Source organism: Thermobia domestica, chromosome 7 (genome assembly GCF_964235325.1).
Source record: "Thermobia domestica chromosome 7, izTheDome1.hap1.1, whole genome shotgun sequence".
Taxonomy (NCBI): Eukaryota; Metazoa; Arthropoda; class Insecta; order Zygentoma; family Lepismatidae; genus Thermobia; species Thermobia domestica.
This window is the reverse complement of record NC_137460.1, coordinates 258,433,415-258,455,821: the sequence shown is the minus strand read 5'-3', so window position 1 is coordinate 258,455,821 and position 22,407 is coordinate 258,433,415. Positions and strand designations below refer to the sequence as shown.

The following is a 22,407-nucleotide window of genomic DNA, read 5'->3' as shown; positions in this document are numbered from 1 at the left end:
CGAAATGGATCAAATGCCAAAATTTAAGATGGGGTTAATACCCAATCATGAACCTGCCAAATAATTAATCTTGAGATTTGACACTCGCAATTTTAGAGGTTTCGTTCATGTACCCTTGTTCTATGAGGTATCTATGCCCATTCATATAACGTAATAAATCATTATTGAACAGATCAATATCCTTATATTTTTGATAATTTTAGTTAACGAGGCGGAGCACCTAATCTAGCAGTGTTATATGAAAGGTGTGAGGCAAGAATATGGTAACCCACAATGCTACTATTTTAAGAAATTAGAGGTTTTCTGCTGCATAATTCAGTTTCAAAGTCGGGAAGGTGATTTTTCACATAAGACTACACATGAAGGATTAAGCGGACAAGAATAAACAAAACGGTATGTGTTCCTCTCTATCGGGTGCTGTATAACTAAGCAATTGAAAATTTGTTGGTTACCATGTTTTTGCCTCACATCCTTCATATATTAGGACCTGAACATCATTTACCCTTTCTTACTTTTTTTAACAATTACCAAATTTAATGGGATCGATGCTAGGTACTCGTCAAGAAATGTAAGATTTAGAAAGCATTATAAAAGAGGATCGATTCCTGTACACATCCATATGAACATATAAGGTAATAAGACCTCATCAAAGAAGATAAATTATATTGTAATACACCACGTGCTTGTGTTATAAACACCTAGCATGCCATTGCGTTTTAAAAAATATTCAAGACGTGTTCCTATTTATAAACAACAATCCGGTGCACTTTACGTTGGCGTACTACACGTTGCAGAGTACGGAGACATCAGTGACACCAACAATCACACGACACCGCGGAACATCAGCGCCACTGCCTCCATTTACAGTCCGGTCTGCGATTGGTCACCCCCTCCTTTAGCTTGCCTGGAGCTCTAGGAGATGCACAACCCAAAGCCTCTAGTTTGCATCAGAACTCTATGCTTTCCCTTTCCTCCCGCTTAGCATGCTTCGGAGCTCTGTTGGTATTCCCAACCTCAATCACTTAACTTGCCTGGAGCTCTGTGACTCTTAACCCCCTCTCTGCTTGCTTCCGAGCAATGAAGATAACTAATACACTCCTGTGGAGCTCTGTGGACATCTGCCCAGGCTGCCCAGGACTTGGGTCACCCTTTTCTACATTGTATTGGAGAATTTACGTGATTGTACTATTCTTGTAGAATACTGTTTAAAGTGGATTTTTAAAATAAAACCGGTAGCAGTGGGAAAATATTTCTGAAGTATAATTTTACTCTGCCAAGCTGTGCCTACTCCTTCAAAGGCAGAATTTGCAATATTTTATACCCATAAAAGTGAACGAGAAAATTCAATGTTTGACAATACACACCTCCTGCAGGGGACACTAATGCACTTCTTTCTCAATCATGACCCTGTACTCAATCATATAACGATATGAGGCAATAAAACTCTCATCAAAGAGGATAAAAATCAGCAAATTTTATGCCCGTGAAAGGAAACACGATTGACCATCATAGTACCTAATTAAAAAATCATGGTTTAATAACGTCATAGGAGAGGGTAAGAACTAATTTTAAATTACCTTCTAATGTGTGGATTAAGGTTATGTGACCTCTTGACGTCATACCATGTGACCTAGGGACGAGACTAATTTTGAATCTCACTCGGAGACGGGGACTAAGACTACGTGACCTCTATTAGTCAATCCGAATCGTCGAGTTATTGCTGACTCTACTAGATGTAACAGCCCCCTACTGTCCTAGTCACTGGTCTCCACAATCTATTTACCTAACCCTACGTTGTTTTTTCCTCTAACAGTAAGGTTTCCTTGAAGATCGTGTACTATCCCCAATTCACACAAGCATTGATATCAAAGGGAGTAGAGATGCTACATGACATACATACATCCCTGTACTGGTGCTTGTGGAGGTGTGTCGAACATAATGGAAGACACAATGATGATCATTTTTCACACGATAAGTGATGTACTTACTTTGTTTGATATAATTTAACACTTTATGTTCCATCATCAATATGCCATTTGTATAGTTCAATCTTTTGGAAACAGTTCCCAATATATTAACAATTAATTTCTACCAAAGTTGTTTTATTTTCCAAGATGTATCGAATGGGGCATCACTCGACTGTGTTAGCATTTGAAAATTTCAGGTTGGCATCGGAGACACTGTGATGGGAATCCTAGGTGTACTTGCTTTTCACATTCATTTATTGGCCTCTCTGCGCTTTTCAATTTTTATTCTTTGCTGCCTTATGCATACTTGAAGGGTAGTTGGTTTGTAGCACGCAATTTGCCTCTTCCTGTACCTACAGGGTACTTCAATAAAACGTCCAGTGCTTATAAACAAACAAACAAAAACAAAAAAAAAAAGTTTGGACATAACAAATAAAATATACGTAGTCTAATAAATCGTCCTTCATTAGATTTTTATTTTTTCTTTCCAAGACGGACCTTTGATTGCTATTTAAACGGTATTTATTATGTTTATGTTATATGCAATGATTTAGAAATTCAATTGTGCAGAATTCGGGAATCAAAAGCCGGCAAAACGCAATATTTCACGCGTTGTTAAACAGATCTGAGTCAACTAACATGTGTTTAATGCGATTCGGATGAGTATAATGTATGGATTTCTGTTTAGGAATACCCGACGGAAAATTTGACCATCCATAACTCGGGAACCCAAAGAATGCATAATGAAGGGTGGCCCAAAAGTAGGTATTCAGTACCGTACTGATCCACTCATTGCATTTTATATCATTTCTTATTGTTATCCATCAGGTAGACTTAGTTTCTTTATTATTTGTTCTTAATATGTTTATGTTTTTTTACTTATATCTTAAGCCCGGAACACCCGGAGCAAATAAACCCATAAACTAGAATGTTACACTAGATGAACGTAGGGTTGTATACCTACTTTTGAGCTACCCTGTATAATATTTCACACCCTTGCATAGCAAGTCAATATATAAAACTAAGCCAAGTCTTTTATCGTGATTGGATGATTTAAATATATATGGGCTTTTGTTTTGGAAATTATGACGCAAAAATTTGACCGTCTGCCACTCCTGAACCGTAAGCCTGCACAACATAATATGTCACAGGCACACATAGTAGTTTAAGTTCTATTACCAATCGGAACAATTCAATGTATGGCTTTGTGACTTTGAAAATATAACGCAAAAATTTTACTACCCACAACTCAGGAACAAGAAAGCTGCCAAATATAAGATTTCATACGCTTATATACCTAGTCATTGTCTACCATAGTGGCAAATTCGATATCTATCGAATGATTTACATATATGCGCATTTGTTTTTGAAAATAAGACTCAAAAATTGACTACCGATAATTCTTGAGCTGTTCACCAGCAGAATATAATAGATCACACACTTACATAGCAGATCATGATCTAAAATAATGGAAAGTTTCATGGTAATCATATGATTTACATATACAAAATATTAGAATGCAGATGAAATATATTTTTGGGATGTTTGATTGCAGAAAGCTTCTTCTGTCTGTCTCTTACCATCTTTATTTACCGTTAAAACTGTACGTTGTCAATTTTCTGCCACCCCCGGTTATAATAGAGATTATAATACACATGGAATATATTCTTGGGACTCTTAATTGATTGCAGATAACCGCTTATCGCTATATGCTAAATTTTTTATTCTATAACGACAGTGTTCAAACAGATTTCAATGGTAAGTCAAGGATAGCGATAAAAGCTTCTATAAAACAACTTTTCACTATCTATTGCTGTTTTTGCTATACAGTAATCAACATAAAACCGGAAATTGTTGATTTCTTCACTTCCGGTTTCAATAGAACCTTCATCAACAAAATTTCAACCTTCTACATTGGGTACCGACTGATCAAAATAAATGATCATTCATCAATCAGCTCGTGAGATCTTTTTGCCTCTCAGACCGACCGACGGACAGTATAAATATATAAAAGTGTTTTGTTAAATCAAACTCTTTAATTAGATTCCCCAAAACAAAGACAATAGGCCTAATAGTTCAAAATAGTATGTAGCCAACCTACCAGCGAGCAATACGTTCTCTTTGGTTTCTCTGCCGAGCATTTCCCAATCAAGTAGCCGCAGAGACCATAGGATCGTAATTTGGATTGCGAAATCGGAACTGTTGGATAAATGACAGCAAATAGTTAGTATGGCGTGTATTTTTTTAGCTTTATTCAGAAGTTTAGTTTACCGAAAACTCAATAACATATCCATTCAGTTTGTCCGTGTGTCCGTCCGGAGAGAAAACCTAAAGAATATAATATTTTCCATAAGTGAAAATTTTGCTTTCTATATAATTAAAAAAAAAAAAAAAAAACACGAGTGACAGTTTCTCCAACTAACACTTTGGCTTCATCAGACACTATCACATGTATATTTTTTTAAATTTGAATATATTGTTTTGCTCAAAAACTACTTGATCACTTACTATCAACTTTGGTCAGAATCTAAAGAATCAGAAATTCGGAATAGATTTCACATAGAACCAACCACTAACGTATCTACGGCTAGAGCCGTAGCTAGAGATTTCAGCATCCGAGCTGAAGTAGAATTCCGCGGCTCCGTACACTCACCTCACCAAGTAATTTCTTCATTTTATCTTATTTATTTATTTATTTATTTATTTTTGCAAATAAGAGAAACACTGTTTGTTGTCATATTACACTGAATTTTTTTAAGCTGCTTAGACAGACCATTATAATAACCAAAAGCAATCCTTATATATGCAAGTAGTTGTCAAGAGGGTTATTTTGGACTTCTGGTGAAACTTGACACAACTAGCTTCAGTTGTATGAGAAACTTCCACTTGGAGAACAGTTATGGAAATTTACAACTGTTTACAACTTTTCATACTATCAATGAGAAATGGAATTTCAATACATTAGAAACTATGTTCCTTTAATATGTATGTCGCCACAAAAGTTGCATTTTAATTTCTACTTCTTTACGGTACAAAATATTTTGAGAAATGTAACGGAACTTCAGAAGGATCCTTCTTTGTGAATTTTTAAATATTGGTCGATGGAGGTGAAGAGTATGATTAATATTTGTACTTAAAATCCAAAATATAGTTTGGCTACTACATGTATTTGAAAGTATAGTAATTATTTAATTTTTATATGAATGAATTTAAGGTACTTATTATTAATTAGCATATTAAAAATACACTAACTCATATATTCACACGTTTAGTAATACGTGTGTATCTTTTGTATGTAGATAGATAGATAAAAATGTCACACACACACAAATAATAAGTATGCACAAAAAATTCTGCCGATAAAAATAGTTGATGGAGAAATGATCCCAATAAATTCCTTCAAATTGGAAGAATTTAATATGTGAATGGAATAAAAAGAAATAACTGCTAATGACCAATCTTTGAAAAAGACAAAATTCATTGGGTTAAGTTCTGACCCGTTAAGCTCTTATTCTACAACTGCTTGAAGTTCGAAAATGTTATTATCTCCCTTGTTTACCTTCATTTTTAATATTCTTGCACAAACAGCAATTTCATGTGTCTGTTTACTCCTCTCATTTTTCATACCTTCATTCTCATCGTCGTGATTAACTGGGATAGAAAAGCGTGATAACTAACCAAACTTATCACCATTAAAACGCCGGACTCTAATTTCAGACTCGTCTCCTTTAGCCTAACCGGCATAACCGTAGGACGTAAAACTAAGGATTTCATTTCATTTTCATTTCTAATTTCAGACTTTGATCTTTTCTGATTTTGAAAACACTCCTACACACATTATAAGTTATTACTTGACTCCATGTATATAACACCGTCATTAAAAAAATCATATATAATAATTCCTTTGAATAATAAGTTAAAAATATGTGATACTTATTAAAATGTTTGGATTACGAGCGTTGCTAAATGCGCCAATACTTTTCCGGGGCGACGCATCGTTTACTCATTTCCAACACTTTTCTTTCTTCTTGCTCATTCGGCGCCCCTTGCTATCAGCGCCCAGGGCAACCGCCCTGTTTGCCCTCCGAGGCTACGACTAACCATTACTCTATTTATGGGTGTAGTCTACGTAAAGGGGCGTTTACACTTAGTCGATTTAGTCACACGACTAAATCGACTCGCTGCATTTGCCACTAAATCGAAGCAACTAGGCCGAATCAGATTGATGGATGTGTTCAATTATTTCAACCACAGAAAATAGAACGTCTTTTAATTCAGTTGCCAGTCGATTAGTCGCCTTCGATCAACAAGCGATTAAGTTGAAGTCCCGTTTACACGGTCGATTAAGTTGAAAGTGACGTCAATTCAACTGAATCGAACGCAAATCGACTAAGTGGAAACGCCCCATCCCTACGTAGGACAACCACCCTACGTAGGACAAACAAAGTGAGATGCTTGCGTGCCAAATACATCAACAACACTGACGGACATTACTCGTATAATCAAAGGTAGAAAAAAGTTAACATAACCAATATTACGTACTTATGGCTTCTTCTATATTTAGAGATCTAAGGAAATAACTATATAATTTTAGTTGCTTAAAGGATATAACGACTGAAAATTGTTAAGAGTTGAGGACTTGCTTTGTATTTTAGTATAAAGCATTTCGAAATGAAAGAAAATAATAGAATCAAAAGTGTGATTTCTTCTGATAACCTGAAAACAACAAAATATAATGCTAACACAAGAATTATAAAAACCCTGATTAAATAATATTGATTGACGACCCTTTGTTTTGAGTTGCGATAGAAACGTCATAAAAAGAAATAATTTCACGAGAGATTTTATTGGCATTAGAAATCATGCCTTCTACATTAAAATAGGGACAATATCCAGCACACAAATGCATGACACGCATTTCCATCTTCTCTCATGTTTCGTAATAAAGTGTTTATTTTATATTTTCCTTCAACCTGTTGCCATTTATGGACACTTAATAACTTATTTATAACAAAGACGATGTACTACACTTGATTTTTTTCTTGTAGGAGTTAAAACCAGGCTAAAGTAACAAGTATCCTCGAATCATGGTTGTAAAGCATGTCTCCTTCTTCCTGTTTGAAGCAGTTCTGTCCTCGCTGTAAGTATATTTTAAATATCTAACCATTTACAATTATGTCGTGAAAACAATAAGATTTTTACATTATATTCCAATACAATAACGATTATGAATACCTTACCACAAATTCCTTTAGATCTCCTTCCTGGCTAAGTAGTTAGCGTACGCGCTTTTGGCGTGGGAGATCCGGATTCAATACCCAGTAGGAGCTCATGTGATTCGGATTCCACGTTAATCATTAGGTTCTGTCTCATATAGCTTCGCTGCTGAAAGGGCCGTTAAACTAAGAAAAATCAATCGTAAATCTTCTTGCTCCAGTTTTCTTTCCAAACTGCGATTTTTCTTCAAAAATATGCATTATTTTCATATTTATGTTTAAAAATCATATTGAATACGTATATCGCAATTTTTATTACTGCTGTGAAGTAGTACCTCCAAACAGTTAACTGTTTCCATCTCCCACTCGCTCGCACAGGTGTAACAGACTTATCATGCCACCCATCCTGAGGTGAAGTTTTTCCTGGGGTTTTCTCATTCACACCAGGCAAATACTGGGATGTTACCTAACGTAGTAGTCCCAAGCCTCTTCCTTCCTTCCCCATTCCTGTCTTGCTTTCCAATTCCCCTGGGAATGTGAACACCAAGGGACGTCATCCCTCATACGTCTGATGGGTATGTATTTGTAATGGGTAACATAGCCATAGACGACGAAAGCCCAGAAATCTAATTCCTAATCCTAATTGTTTCCATCTCCCTACTCTTTAAGAAATCCCATCACGGCGAAATTAAAATACCGATAATTTTACAGTAATTATGTGATATCTTCAAATAGATAAAACATAATTGAAAATTGGAACAAGAGCTCGCTAGACAATATTATTTTACTGTAAAATCACATAATTACTGTAAAATTAGCGGTACTTTAATTTTAGGCCTCTTAAAGCGAGAACTACTATTCAGATAAATTATAAGCTTATTTCTTTATTTTTATATCATTTTTTGTGTTCCGTTTCCCTAAATATATTATTACTCTCTATGTATACTTATTGTGCTAATAACCTTTTTAAGTTGATCGTTGTGGGTTGAAGTCTCTACTAATGAATTGTAATTGACAAAGCAGTGAGTCCTCAAAACTGATATACCCTGTTGTAACGCTAAGTTACATGTCATCTATACACTCTGAAAGTGGGGGTTTGGGAGCAGGTGTAACTTCAAAGTTCTCACATAAATGATGCCAAATTACATCTCGCTATCAATACCCTAAGTGCTTGGGTGTGGAATTGCAGTCTTTACAGATACTCTTAATACGACATATCTAGAAGAATATTTAGAAAAGATTCTACTTACTTTATGTTATTTTTTATTTATAAAAACACTGCTCACAATTAAAAATCCAACACGAAGGATACATCGTAGGAAGTACAAATTTGCGGAACATATAGAGCAAAGAAGGATATAAACTTGATAACAATGTCGTGAAGTAGCAGAATTCTCCGGAATATCACCTAATGACAACAAGAAGTAAGTTTCGTATTACATGTTTCATTTAATAACTAGGGATAGAGATTAACAAGAGTAGATCCATAACATTTTTCCTAAAGACAAATATTGTACACACCTCATACAATATCGCCTATTCCGAGAGCCAATAGTCATAAGGATCTCGGAATTACTTTTAACACAAAACTAAATTTCACAGAATATATAAACACTATCACTAGGCAATCGATGTGCATATTAGAACTTCTGTACAAGTTAAGAAAAATACGGAACCCTATCTTCCTTAGCAACGTTCTACAATTCAATAATTTCTCTTAAAATGAAATATTGTTCACCTATCTGGACAATGACAGCTCCTACAAACCTATTACGGCTAAACTGAGTTCTAAACTTTTTGCTAGCAATAGTACGCTTCAGAGTACGTCGCACGCATGCGATGACAAAATATGAATTGTAACAAACAATAAATATTCAAGTACCTGACACTTGTCATAAAATCAGTGACCTCAAATATGTATATAAACTCACACATGGTCAACTCAGGTCCGAAACACTACGTTCAGAGTTGTATTTCAAAATTCTATTCAAACGATCACGTCTAACACGTCTTTTTCATATAGTACAACTTAGACTTTAAACAGCTCAGCGTTCTCTGTTCTATAGGCTTCTTAAATTATACAACGAATTGTCACGTATGCCAGTACATTTATTTAATTCTGATGCTGCATATAACTTTGCACTACGACGTCATTTTAGTAGATCAATTCTACTCAACCTTTCTTATTATTATTTAGATGTTATTTTGTTATTGTTATTATTATTGTATTATGTTATCATATCTTAGCTTTGTTAGATATTCCAGTGTAACCTGGTGTTCAACTGTATCTCGAATTAAGTTCATAAGCAGAAATACCCTATAATGTTCTGTAAGTAATTTTTCATAAAAGAGCACACCAGGGCATTTCTTAAAAATATAACCTCTACAAGATAACCTAAGATATTTCTCATAAAAAATTTGCAATTGGTGGTTTATTCTTGGGTACGTTTCCTTTTCGGGCAAGTTAAAAAAATCGAGGCATTTCGTTCATATTTAAAAAGTAAATGTATGTTTAATTATTACGTAGTGTAACACATTTTTTCTATGAAGAATTCACAAGGGATAGCTTATTGTAGAGAGTGAAATTATGGAAATAATTTTAAAAATCTTGTAAGCCAATACTGTTCATATTTCGTTTAATAGTTCTGTAATATGAGTTCAGTCATTTTTATGGAAAAGAGTATAAAACGGTTGGTTTACTCTTGGGCCTACTATATACTATGAGATAAGTTCTAGGGAATATCTTAAGATTTATCTGAGGAAAAATGTTACGACATATCTCATAGGAAATTTTACGTGAAGCTTTTGTGCCATACGTGAAGATTTTTTCCTGGCTAACCGAATGACGTTACGATGTGTTGATCCATAGTGCATAGCGGTAAAAAATGGCGCCTACAGTTGAACAAAAAATTGGTAATATGGGAATATTGTTAACATCTTCATTATTCCCTCTTAAATATCGTATACAGATCACTTCGCATAGTGGACAAACATGACTGTTGGCGGAGAGAAAACAAATTTGTTTTCATTTCACTTTCTCAAATCTGATGCCGCTTAAAATCTGAATCTTACGAATTTTCTTTCCGAAATAGAGCGTGCTCTAAACAAGAGAAATCTTATAGGATCGTTCCGAACACAGGAAATTACATGCAATCGGATGCCATACAGGTTCAGATTTTGAATTTAGAAAAAATCGTAGGGGATTTCCTAGGATCTATCCTGTAGTGTACAGCAGGCCCTGGAGTTTTTTCTTTTTTTTTTTGCACGAAGATTTGGAGAAACCCATTATAATTTTATTTGTGTTTCATAAATACATATTTGAGAAGTAGCTGGAGGATGGTATGATGTAATTTAAGAGATACATTAGAGAAAGTTTAGTACGGTATCATTTATTGCTTTTTACCTATCTAAAAATTAAAGTCCGATCTTGCCGCGAATGATTCTCCTTCCTCCTCCTATAGTCGACCGCAGTAGTAATATGAATATTTTAAAAGTGCGTAAAGAAAATACAAAAACTTTGACAAACAACGGTTTAATATTTACTCTACATTGATTTATTTATATTATAGTAACCTAGATTTTAGATGACATTTAATAGTCATTAAAAGAAACAAGTATTCGCTGCTTAATATTTTAATGCTTTTAAGGCGCAATAACTTCATTATGTCGATTGTTTATCTTTCGGAGAATGATTTTAAACAAATTGAAAGTTATGTGTTTTAATGATTAATGATCAGAGATAAGCAAATATTGATAAATCATGGTCAATTTTAGTTCTAAAAATATATATTTAACATTTTCTACTTTTTTCAATATTTGAACTGTATGAAAACATAAATATCAATTGAACCAATAATGATCATACTAATTGTCATTGATGTAAACAAGAAAATTGTTTAATAGACGTAAGACATTTTTTTCTTGTATCAAATGAATTTGGTCTCGGATCACATTGAGTGATCTGTTATCGGTTTTGAATAGATATACCCTCTCTTTAATCTTAAAATAATTGGGATAAGGAAGGATTTATTTTTTGGTTCGAAATTACGAGGGCTGTCCAGAAAGTAGAAGAAGCGGTTTGGTTCTATCGCGCCAGTGGGCGAGGCTAGGGTCGCCATCTTGGAGTCAAAACGTTGCCACACTTAGTACGCATTCATGAGGACTGGCCGCTCTTAACGTGCTTTCTCTGACGTGTTAAAATGTGGGCTGCAATAGAAAATCTCGTGAGACACGTTCTGTGATTAGGTTTTTGTTGACAAACAACCACAAGCCAATTGAAATTCATCGCCAACTGTGTCAAGTGTACGGACATGGAATAACGAGTGAAGGCCGAGTAAGATGTTTTTTCACGATAACGCACATCCACACATTGCCCAGCGTATCCAAGAGATCTTGGATAGTTTTGGATGGGAAGTATTCGATCGCCCACCATACATCCCGGATTTGGCGCCGAGCGACTACCACTTCTTCCTAGCGATGCAGACATAGCTCGCTACACAACGCTTTGATACTGACGCCGAACTGCATGCCGGTGTAAGCCAGTGGTTGAAATCGCAGACGGCTGATTTCTACCGCGGCGATATTGAAAAACTTGTGCCACGTAATGATAAGTGCCTTAATTTGCATGGCAATTATGTAGTAAAATAGCTTAAGAGTGTACCTTTCAAATGTATATAATACAATTTGATTTGTTCATTCTTTTATTTCTTTTTATATCAAAACGTCTCTTACTTTCTAGACAGATTTCGTGAATGGAATTTTAATAGTTTGATTTCACTGGTTTATTCTTCAAATTTATTTAAATATTCCTTACTTTGTTAAAATTAATTTCTGCTATAAATACAGGGTGTTGATGAAATACACTTACAAACTGTAAGTGGTAATTACTCACAGGAATAGTAATACTAAAGTTCGTGTGAACATGTAGGGAAAAGTGAGTGTAGTTTCGTAGTTATTAGGGCCATCAAAAAGCGTGAAAAATACATTAAAGCACTTGTTATCTCGAAGGCGATGAACCGTGGAGTTGAAAGTCTCTAATTCTTTGAATTCCCACTGATGTATTATGTGTTTACTGTTGTTAAAGTGTATTTTTCTACTAGTCTGGACCAAGCCTTAATTCCGAGCATGTCTGGAAATTTTGCCCTATGAGGAATGCTTTATGCGCCCATTGCACATTGCTGAAATATGTATTTTTTGGATGGCGTATGTCTGGCTTCCTCTACACTGATTTGGAACGCTACTCCACGGTTGCTCGTGTTCCAAATAACGCGTGTTGCAATGTATTTTCCGGAAGCTTCTGGGTGATTCTAGCTCTAAAACTATGCACTATTTCCTATATTATTTTGTTTTCTTTTTTGAAAATAATATTATTTTCTATAGGTATATACTGTGCACACAGAGCCCGAAGTATGTTGATATGGCATAAAATATATGTCAAACCTGTCCGTAATAGAGCACACACACATGTCGTAATGATACTAAACACACTGCCAACAATGAGAATAATATTGTCACTAAACACACTGCAAGAAGACGCTAGAAATATTAATTTTAGTGAAAAAAATGCTAGTTTAGTCACTAGACAACACTTAAAAGGTGCTAAATTTATATTCTAACAATGATAAATGGCAGGGGTGTAGCCACGGGGGGGGGCCATCGGGGCCAGGCCCCCCCAAATGAGTTCTTGGCCCCCGCAAATGACCAGCTTATAAAACATCATCGTAAGATTACCTCGCTTCTGTCATTTAAAAATAACAACGTTTACATATAATTGATAATTTTCGCTAAAACAGTATGGAAAATACAATTTTACCATACCGATCGAAAAATAGTGTGATATCCAGGGGCGTCGTTAAGAGGGGTAAGGGTGGAGCTCTCCCCAAAAGAGTTCTCAATTTCTTAATAAGTTGGCAAATTAAAATACCTAGTTGGCAATTTGAAGAATGCCGCTTTGTTCGTGCTGCAAATCATTATCAGTTCTTTTATAGACTTGGCATAAATTTTGTGTAGTTTCCTATCTTGAAATAAATTGATACATTCGTTGAAAGCTTCTTTACTTGTTGCAAGTGATCAGTGCCGGATTTACTTACAAGCTAAACAAGCTATAGCTTAGGTCCCCACTGTCTTGTGGGCCCCGGAAACCTGAAGAAAACTGGATATCCATTTCCAATGTATAAGAAAATCAATCAATAAAATAAAATTTACATATACGTAGGACGTAGCAACAGTGCTTACTATTGTGTAGGCTACTATGATGTAAGTTATGGTGCCCCTTCTGCTAGGGTGCTTCCTAAAATATCATTAGTTTATCCATTTCTATATATAGGTGCCTACGTTCACCTGGACACGTAAAGGGCCCCATTACCTTCAAAAGCTTAGGGCCCCACTAAACCTAAATCCGACTCTGCAAGTGATCACACTTCACTTTTGTTCATTTGATATTCCTAAACATTTTGAAGAATCTTTAATCAAAAATCGGGAAATTGTACCACTGACAAAAGCTGAATAGAGGTGGCGTGCAAAATTAAAACAAAGACAGACAGAAGAAGCGTTTCAGTTGCAGGTAGAGCATTGGACGCAAAAACATTTGATACAAGAGCGTATACAAGACAACATGCAGATTGTGGAGATTGATAAGAGAATAATAAGAATTAATAGGCCTATTAATAAAATAAGAACAAGTCAGTGACTGGTTAGTATAATTTTTTTACTATGTATAGTATGTTAATTTTACAAATTTAAGAGTTTTTTTCCCAATAGTAAAATATCAAAGGGAACTAGATTTTGAAACCAGGGTGAATATATTGTGTAACCGTGTCTGCTTTGTGTGTGAATAGACCTTTCCCTTTGATCAAAAAGTGATCATATTAATACGGAAGAAAACAATATATTATTTCAGTTGTTTTGCAGTAAGACTCTATTTACAGGGCTTTTCGAGTAGAAAGAATTGAACAAAATGTGTTTTGGGAGTAGATTTCTGGGGGGGAGGGTTGTTCGGTAGGGAGAAAAGCTACAATGGATGTCAAGCAGTGCCGTGCCTTGGGGTGGGGCGACTGCCCCGGGTGCAGATGTAAAGGGGTACAAACTTCGGGAGAAAAATGCATGTGCGTACACATGTATAAAATGCAAGGAAAAAAGTAATTAAAAATGCTCAAAATCAAGAGAAAGCAGGGTTTAATTTTGAAAAATTTCTACCGCTTCGCGCCAAGCATGGTGGCGCTTCGCGGCTGGTCTGTCGATCTCACCCATATGTACGGCGGCACCGTCGTATACTCTCCCCGGGCACTGACTTACCACAGCATGGCACTGGAGTCAAGTCATTTCGTCGCTTCCGCTGTGAACCTAAGTCCAAGATTTCAAAAATCACATTTTGGGGTTCAAAATGTCTGCTGGGTGAAAAAAATAGACCGGTGTGAGTTTCACTTCATTTTCATACAAATATGTTGCCTTTCCTACCTTATTTTTAATCCCGTAATTGCTTCTTTCGAAAGTAAAACAAAAATTGCAATTCTTTCTTTCTTAAGTCAAAGCATTACATATACCGCTGTATATTACTTATGTAGCTCACAGGGCCGCAACTATGGGGGAGTAAGCGATTCACGTGCCCCGGGCGCGTGGTAGAAGGGGCGCCTAAAAGGTTGGTTATATATTAGGCCTAGTATTTTTCTGCCGGTATTTAATATATTTCATAAGAGTGCGAAATCATGAAATCGAAGTGGGAGGAGTCGAGGACTGAAGTTAAAAAAAAAAAAAAAAAAAAACTGCGCACTTTTATGCTTCAAAGTTTCGATATAGAAAGTTCACATATTTGGGCATCCAGAAGTAGTAAATTATATAAAGTTAGGAATTACTAGTATACCGCTGATCACTAGTTCATCTAATAATTAAATATGAAATACACGTTGATTACATATGACTTACGGTAATTACTTTGGAAACTTCTGACATTATTTCAGTGTATTATCCCCCCAGCAAGGATTTAGTAAGGGAATTTTGTCCAAAAATATTCAGTGGGGGGAATTCCCCTGTTCCTCAAGGATTTCGCACCCTGTTTTTCATAATCAATTTCATTATTTCAATTCGATAATAAATAATGAGTTTAATGTAGAATCAAATCTCATATTATAATATGAATTATAGTGCATTTTCATCTTCTCTAACTACAAAGATTATTCATTTTAATAGAAAATCATTCTACAAAGACATTCTTTCAGGCTTTCTCCCACTTCTCTGCCAGAGCCTTTTTCCACACTCTACCCAACAAGATCCGAATTTTAGCAAACGTCCTTAAAATATGAAGTAGATGAGCTAAGGAGGTATTTGTGTGCAGGTTAGCCTGGTCTCTCACTGAACCCCTCAATTGAATGTTTAGGTAAATTATATGTCCCTATATCACAAGCAGTAAATATAGCCTACCGTATTCTACGTTTTTTAATGCATTTCTACAACAGATTATAGCTTTAGAGGTTCTCGTGAGGATTGGGTGACGCGGATTATCTAACCTAGCCATAAGTTGTCAAATTAGCAGCTGTGCATCGTGCATGGTAATAATGATCCTGAGTTGAGGTGTAAAATTGCACTCCAAAGTGGAACAAGGGCTGTTCGTATTCGTACCTCAGACGAGGCATGGAATGGGACGAATATGAAAATAAGGTTGCTGTAATAGATTTCCACAGGGTTGGTACAAGTGAGACTAAGATTTTCAAAACATTTTTCATTTTTTAATAAGACTTGGCAATTTTTAAAATGAAGACTTGGCAATGTCAAGTTTCATCCCCCCCCCCCCAATCTTGTAATGCTCGCTACGCCGCTGATGGTATCTCTTCTTATACCGATCGGAAAGTAGCATGGTAGACTTTTTTTTGTGTGTGTGACAGCAGATTACACAATTTACTGCGATTTATATTTGACAGTTTGATGACAAACGTTTTAACAAGGTACTATAAATACTACCATAAAACATTGGTACTAAATTAATTTGTAAGTACAGTACATTATATTTTTATATGCTCTATCTTGTGTTTTATAAAACATATTTTTTATCATATGGAAAATTTGGTGGAAAACAAAGTTTTTATTCAATTTTCCAGTCTGGATTTCATTCGCTTTTTTTTTTAAATGCTACTTTTTGTAAAACAGGAAGTAAGATATAGCTGTTAATAAAATAAATGTTTGTTTAGTCACGAATAATAAGTAAATATTTTTGTTAGGAAATCTTTAAGAACTTAAGTGCAATTTCAAAGAAAATCAATCTTATGGAGATAGGTTCTGTGTACAAAGGCTTAAACTGAAATAGTTACGCACAAAGGTATAACATTTGGTCCGGGACAGTAGTTCTGAGTTAAATATAATAAAAACCATCTGCAATATAATTCATGGAGAAAAAATATAATAATAATAATAATAATAATAATAATAATAATAATAATAATAATAATAATAATAATAATAATAATAATAATAATAATAATAATAAGCTTAAAAAGCAGTGCTTTTAATTTTCCGTTTTTTTTCAGACCTCAAAAACACTAGCTGCAACACATTTTTTTTTGGCTTGGCCCCCTTGAAAAATGACGGGCCCCCCTACATTAACCTGCTGGCTACACCCCTGATAAATGGACCAATTGTTTTTGATAAAAATATCCTTAAAAATTTCTAGATCAAGCGACAAAGTGCTACATTGGTAACACTGGTAACAAGAGACAAACGACCACCGCCTTACGTTTCCGCGCATGTGTATACATTTTTGACGTACAATTATATAATCTCAAACAATGATATAATTGCCACAATGATTAAAACATAACATACTAATCCGTCAAAACTAATGAAAACTAGACAGTAGCTCATTTTGACATATTATAGTTGCTCACATTTTTTATGTTCATGGCGGACATATCCGTAATATCAAAAAATCGACATATTTCCGTATGTCCACCATTAGGAGGCAATTCATTTGTACACATCAAAGTATGTCCAAATTTGAAGACATGCATTTTTGTGTCGTTTTGAGTCATTTTGGGCTCTGTGTGTGTATAAACATAACGTTTTCTTTTATGTGAGTAATCATCCGTTACAGTTTCTTTGTATTAGGGATAGCCAATTCCGGAATTTTTACTTTCCGGAATTCGGAGACAATCCGGAATTCGGAAAAATTCCATACATTGTAACGGAAATATCCGGAATTGAATAAATTCCGGAATTTTTCCGAATTCCGGATTTTTCTGAATTAGAGAATGTTCTAAATTCAAGATTTTTTCCGAATTCCGGAATTTTTCTCAATTCCGGAATTATTCTTAATTCAGGAAGTTTTCCGAATTTCGGAATCTTCAGAAATCCGGAAAGTGAAATTTCCGATTCAGTAAAATAAATTTCCCAGAATCCTGATTCCGGAAAATATTGTCTGTATATACAATTTCAATGTTTAGTAGTCAAATTTGATAAAAGTAAGAGTAATGCTTATTGATTTTGATAAAAGCAACGGACATTTCACTCATTTCAAGAAAAAATCAGTAAAAGAACAATCAAAATTGCAATTTATTTTAAAGAAAACCGAAAAGTAATTCTCGATATAAGCCAATGGGTTGGCTCGGAAACAGATGAGTTCTGAACGCGGGACGATGAAAGTGGTTCTAATGGAAGAATCTGGAGAATAGCCACGCATACGATGTTTGTCTACCACAGAGACCACTTGATGAGAGATTTGACGATATTCTCTCATGCTTCTCTACTATTATCGCTAGAAAGTAAGGAACACTAATATCGTATATTTGATTTCAAAATAAATATATATAATATGTACCTTGAATATTAGAGTAAAATTATTGTATTTTGTTTTGTATTTCAGGGTGTTGCAGATTTTTGGATACGTAAGTAATATTTTATTTCGTTGGAGATAATAAAGATTGTCATACTCATTTAAAAACACTATCAAACGCATTATCAGGTGAGACTTTTCATCACTGAAGAAAGGCTTCTAGTGTTTAGCGTTCCTAGGCTTGCCTTGCATGCAAGCGGTTCAGATTCAGGAGTTAGTCCACACGCCAGAAATTCTTTCAATTAAGATGGTTGAGAAAAAACACAACATGTCTTTGTGCAGCTTGTTAATTTAACAATATATGAGGAAATATTATCTTTTATTTGTAGAAAAAAATTAGGAATTTTAATGGTTGATTTTTACTAATCTCTTTCTCATATCTTTTGAAGTGTTATCTTGTTTTGTAAAGACAAATATGCGTTAAGTGTAATTTCAATATTGCTTAAATCAAATTTGATGTTCAGCACTTTTCATTGAATCCGAGAGAAAACCTTAGTATGTTCCCGGATATTGTTCAGCTCAGAAACCAGTTTATCTAGTGGGGAGCCTTTGGTCAATGGGGAGCCTTTCAGTACAGTTGCCACTGATGTTCCATACAGCACACTACTCAGAGACCGTTTTGCCAGCATATTGGTGTTATAACTTGGGAAATGGAGAAACGAGCCTTTGAGTACAATTGCCACTGATGTTCCGTACAGCACACTACTCAGAGACCGTTTTGCCAGCATATTGGTGTTATTACTTGGGAAATGGAGAAACGAGCCTTTCAGTACAGTTGTCACTGATGTTCCATACAACACACTACTCAGATACCGTTTTGCCAGCATATTGGTGTTATTACTTGGGAAATGGAGAAACGAGCCTTTCAGTACAGTTGCCACTGATGTTCCATACAGCACACTACTCGGAGACCGTTTTGCCAGCATATTGGTGTTATTACTTGGGAAATGGAGAAACGAGCCTTTGAGTACAATTGCCACTGATGTTCCGTACAGCACACTACTCAAATACCGTTTTGCCAGCATATTGGTGTTATTACTTGGGAAATGGAGAAACGAGCCTTTGAGTACAATTGCCACTGATGTTCCATACAGCACACTACTCAGAGACCGTTTTGCCAGCATATTGGTGTTATTACTTGGGAAATGGAGAAACGAGCCTTTGAGTACAGTTGCCACTGATGTTCCGTACAGCACACTACTCAGAGACCGTTTTGCCAGCATATTGGTGTTATTACTTGGGAAATGGAGAAACGAGCATTTCAGTACAGTTGCCACTGATGTTCCGTACAGCACACTACTCAAAGACCGTTTTGCCAGCATATTGGTGTTATTACTTGGGAAATGGAGAAACGAGCCTTTGAGTACAATTGCCACTGATGTTCCATACAGCACACTACTCAGAGACCGTTTTGCCAGCATATTGGTGTTATTACTTGGGAAATGGAGAAACGAGCCTTTGAGTACAGTTGCCACTGATGTTCCGTACAGCACACTACTCAGAGACCGTTTTGCCAGCATATTGGTGTTATTACTTGGGAAATGGAGAAACGAGCCTCTTAGTACAATTGCCACTGATGTTCCGTACAGCACACTACTCAAATACCGTTTTGCCAGCATATTGGTGTTATTACTTGGGAAATGGAGAAACGAGCCTTTGAGTACAATTGCCACTGATGTTCCGTACAGGACACAACTCAGACACAAGTTAACCAGTGAGATCACTTGGTCAATGGAGAAAGAAGGCTTTCATTATTCTGTTGCTATCAGTCATGCTCTGTACAGTATTTGATTTCATTGGTAACCAGCACAATCGAAAATGTACTACAGTGTTACTCTGTGGATTGTTTCAATTTTCGATTTTTACAAAGTATGAAACATATAAATTTGTGAAACTGTGCATTTAGGAAGCTAACGATACTCCGTATCACTAATTTGAGCCCAACGATAGAAGCAACTCTCTAATGTTCGACAGAACACACACATAATACTTGTTATCGCAGGTGTGAGAAGCTACGTCAGCCTCACCTTTATCTCACTTATAATAAAGACGTAATACATGAAGTTCCCCATCATTTCTCTCACCTGGGCAATATATCATGCATTACCAATCATCACTCGAAGTTTGGAGATTTGAATGAAGATTGGAAGCAACGTGGTCGGTCGCTTCTAAGCTATCAATAATTAAAACGAGATTACTTATTTTTCTCTCTTTATCTTCCTCTCATTCCCTCTTTTGCCTTCCAGTGCGAGTGAGAGCTCACTATTTCAACTGCAACGCTTAAATACGTCCTGTGATCTGTACTCTCGCACCACTAGGATCTTATGAATACTCAAATAACCGGTAAAACACTGAATATATTTCCAATGATCATATTTCGACTTATGCACAAAAATCACTTATTCGTTGTTCGGCGGGAGCACTCCAATATTTCATGGTCCTAACACTGTTAAACTTCCGGACCGATTGATTGCGTTTTCCTTACCACAGTCCGGTCATCTGTCTGTCGAAACGTGTACTTGAAGTAAGAATGTCTATGATTGGCTTGTTAAAAATGGTCTGTGTAATCTGAGATGGGCTTTGATGCCTTTTTGGTAACTACAGGTGACTCGCTACTTTTTTTTAGGTCTGTGAGAAAGTACGTTGAAATTAATTCTCATAATGGCCTGCACAATTAGTTTCTGTTCTGTACAGGCACACAAATGAAGAAAAGGTTCGTTCTCGGCGTATGTTTGTCCAAAAGTAGTAGAAGCATATGATATCAATGTTGCTAACTTATGTTCACTTTCCCTAAACTGGATGAAAAGAACTAAGAAAATAAAGGTTTTTATTTTCTTGCGTTGATGAGAGCGTCTCTATTGATAGCATATTCTATAAAAAATCTGTATTAGTTTAATAAATATTCATAAAAATATATTATATTTATATAAAACTTGGGAAGAACGCGTTCCCTTATTATTGTTCTATTGAAATAACAAGCAACTAACTTTATTTCAAATTCTCAGGAAAAATAGACTATATTCGATAAACTTAGACTTTTCTTAAAACGAAAGTTATAAAATACTTTTTAAAAATCTTACTGACTTCAACTGCAAGAGTAGGAATAATACAAAGTGCTAATAAATACATAAATTGTACTGCATTAAAAAAGAATAATATTTACGAACGCTATGATAATTTCTTTTTGTTTCTACACTGAGAAAAAATTGTAGGTGGCGTACTTAAAAAGATAGGTTACATGCGTAATTCGTGTAGTTTTTGGACAACGTACAGCAGACATATAACTGAAAACGCATGTTTTATAATACTTTCTGTTTAAGTGTTCCATTTATACGCAGTTTCCGTATGAAACAATGTAGGCAGTCAGGGTCTCACATACAAATGGACGTATATAACATATAGCTGACGAAGGTAACATAAGTATATGCATCTGATATACAGAAAACTGTTAGATGTCAGACATCCTGCAAGGGCATGATGTAATATCTTAGGGCAGTGCCTATGTAGCATACGGATAACTGATTTCTACAGTAACGGATAACTAATTTCTACAGTAAGCAAGAGGATACCGTATATTTGTACAATAGGCCTATACCGCTGTCCGGAGAGCGGACTTTTCTCTGTGTAGGTTTAGAAGAGGTTCAATTTCTCGTTCTTGATAGATTTTAAATCCAAGTTGTGGATATGATTGTAAAGCTTCTAAAAGTACGAGTATACGCCATATTCCATGAAAATCTTAATATTTTTACCATAGACACATTGTATCATATTTTTTAATCTAGGGGGCGCTATAGTCTCTCAATCTTTATATAATAGGAAGGGACAATGCTCATTCTAACTAAATTTAGTCCAAAGCAGAGAGGATTAATGAAAAGATTCCAGAAAAATATGCATAATGGAGGGAGTAATATAGGACTATAATTTATCGTAGAATCTAAAAGGAATCGGGAGAGGGGTAATGTTTTACTGACCAGCTCCATGTACAATAAGTCAGTGTGAAGCCATAAAGAAAATTACGACATATTAATTATAACAAAATGAATACTTATAACTGAAATTATACTGTGACATATTTTTAACTGGGATGGTTAGTAATCCATCGGACATAAGAGTGAATTCACGTTTCATTCTTGATTAATTTTAATCCCAAGCACTGTGGATTACGGTAAAGAGTCAAAGAAAATGTACATTGTATTGCATCAAAATCGAAATAATTTAGCAAATTTATCGTGACACTCTAAAAGAGATCGTGGACGGGGTATAGGACGGTAAATTCATTACTTTGTTATTTACTGACTTTACCTTCATTCAGAGTTGATGATTGGGAAGCCTCAATGAAAAAGTACGACATATTACGTTAAAATCGAACATTTGTAAATGAAAATGACCGTTAAGGATATTTTTTTTG

The 22,407-nt window shown here is 35.3% G+C and overlaps 1 protein-coding gene across 1 annotated transcript in view; it reads left to right on the top strand.

Annotated features, from left to right (window-relative positions):
* Positions 1 to 22,407, top strand: part of LOC145689689 (uncharacterized) — a 177,307-nt gene that overhangs the window by 32,765 nt on the left and 122,135 nt on the right. The window contains exons 2-3 of the mRNA XM_081763886.1: positions 7,016 to 7,107; positions 18,030 to 18,051. Of these exons, the coding sequence (XP_081620012.1) occupies positions 7,055 to 7,107; positions 18,030 to 18,051 (75 nt within the window). The 5' untranslated portion in view covers positions 7,016 to 7,054. The remainder of the gene's footprint in view (positions 1 to 7,015; positions 7,108 to 18,029; positions 18,052 to 22,407) is intronic.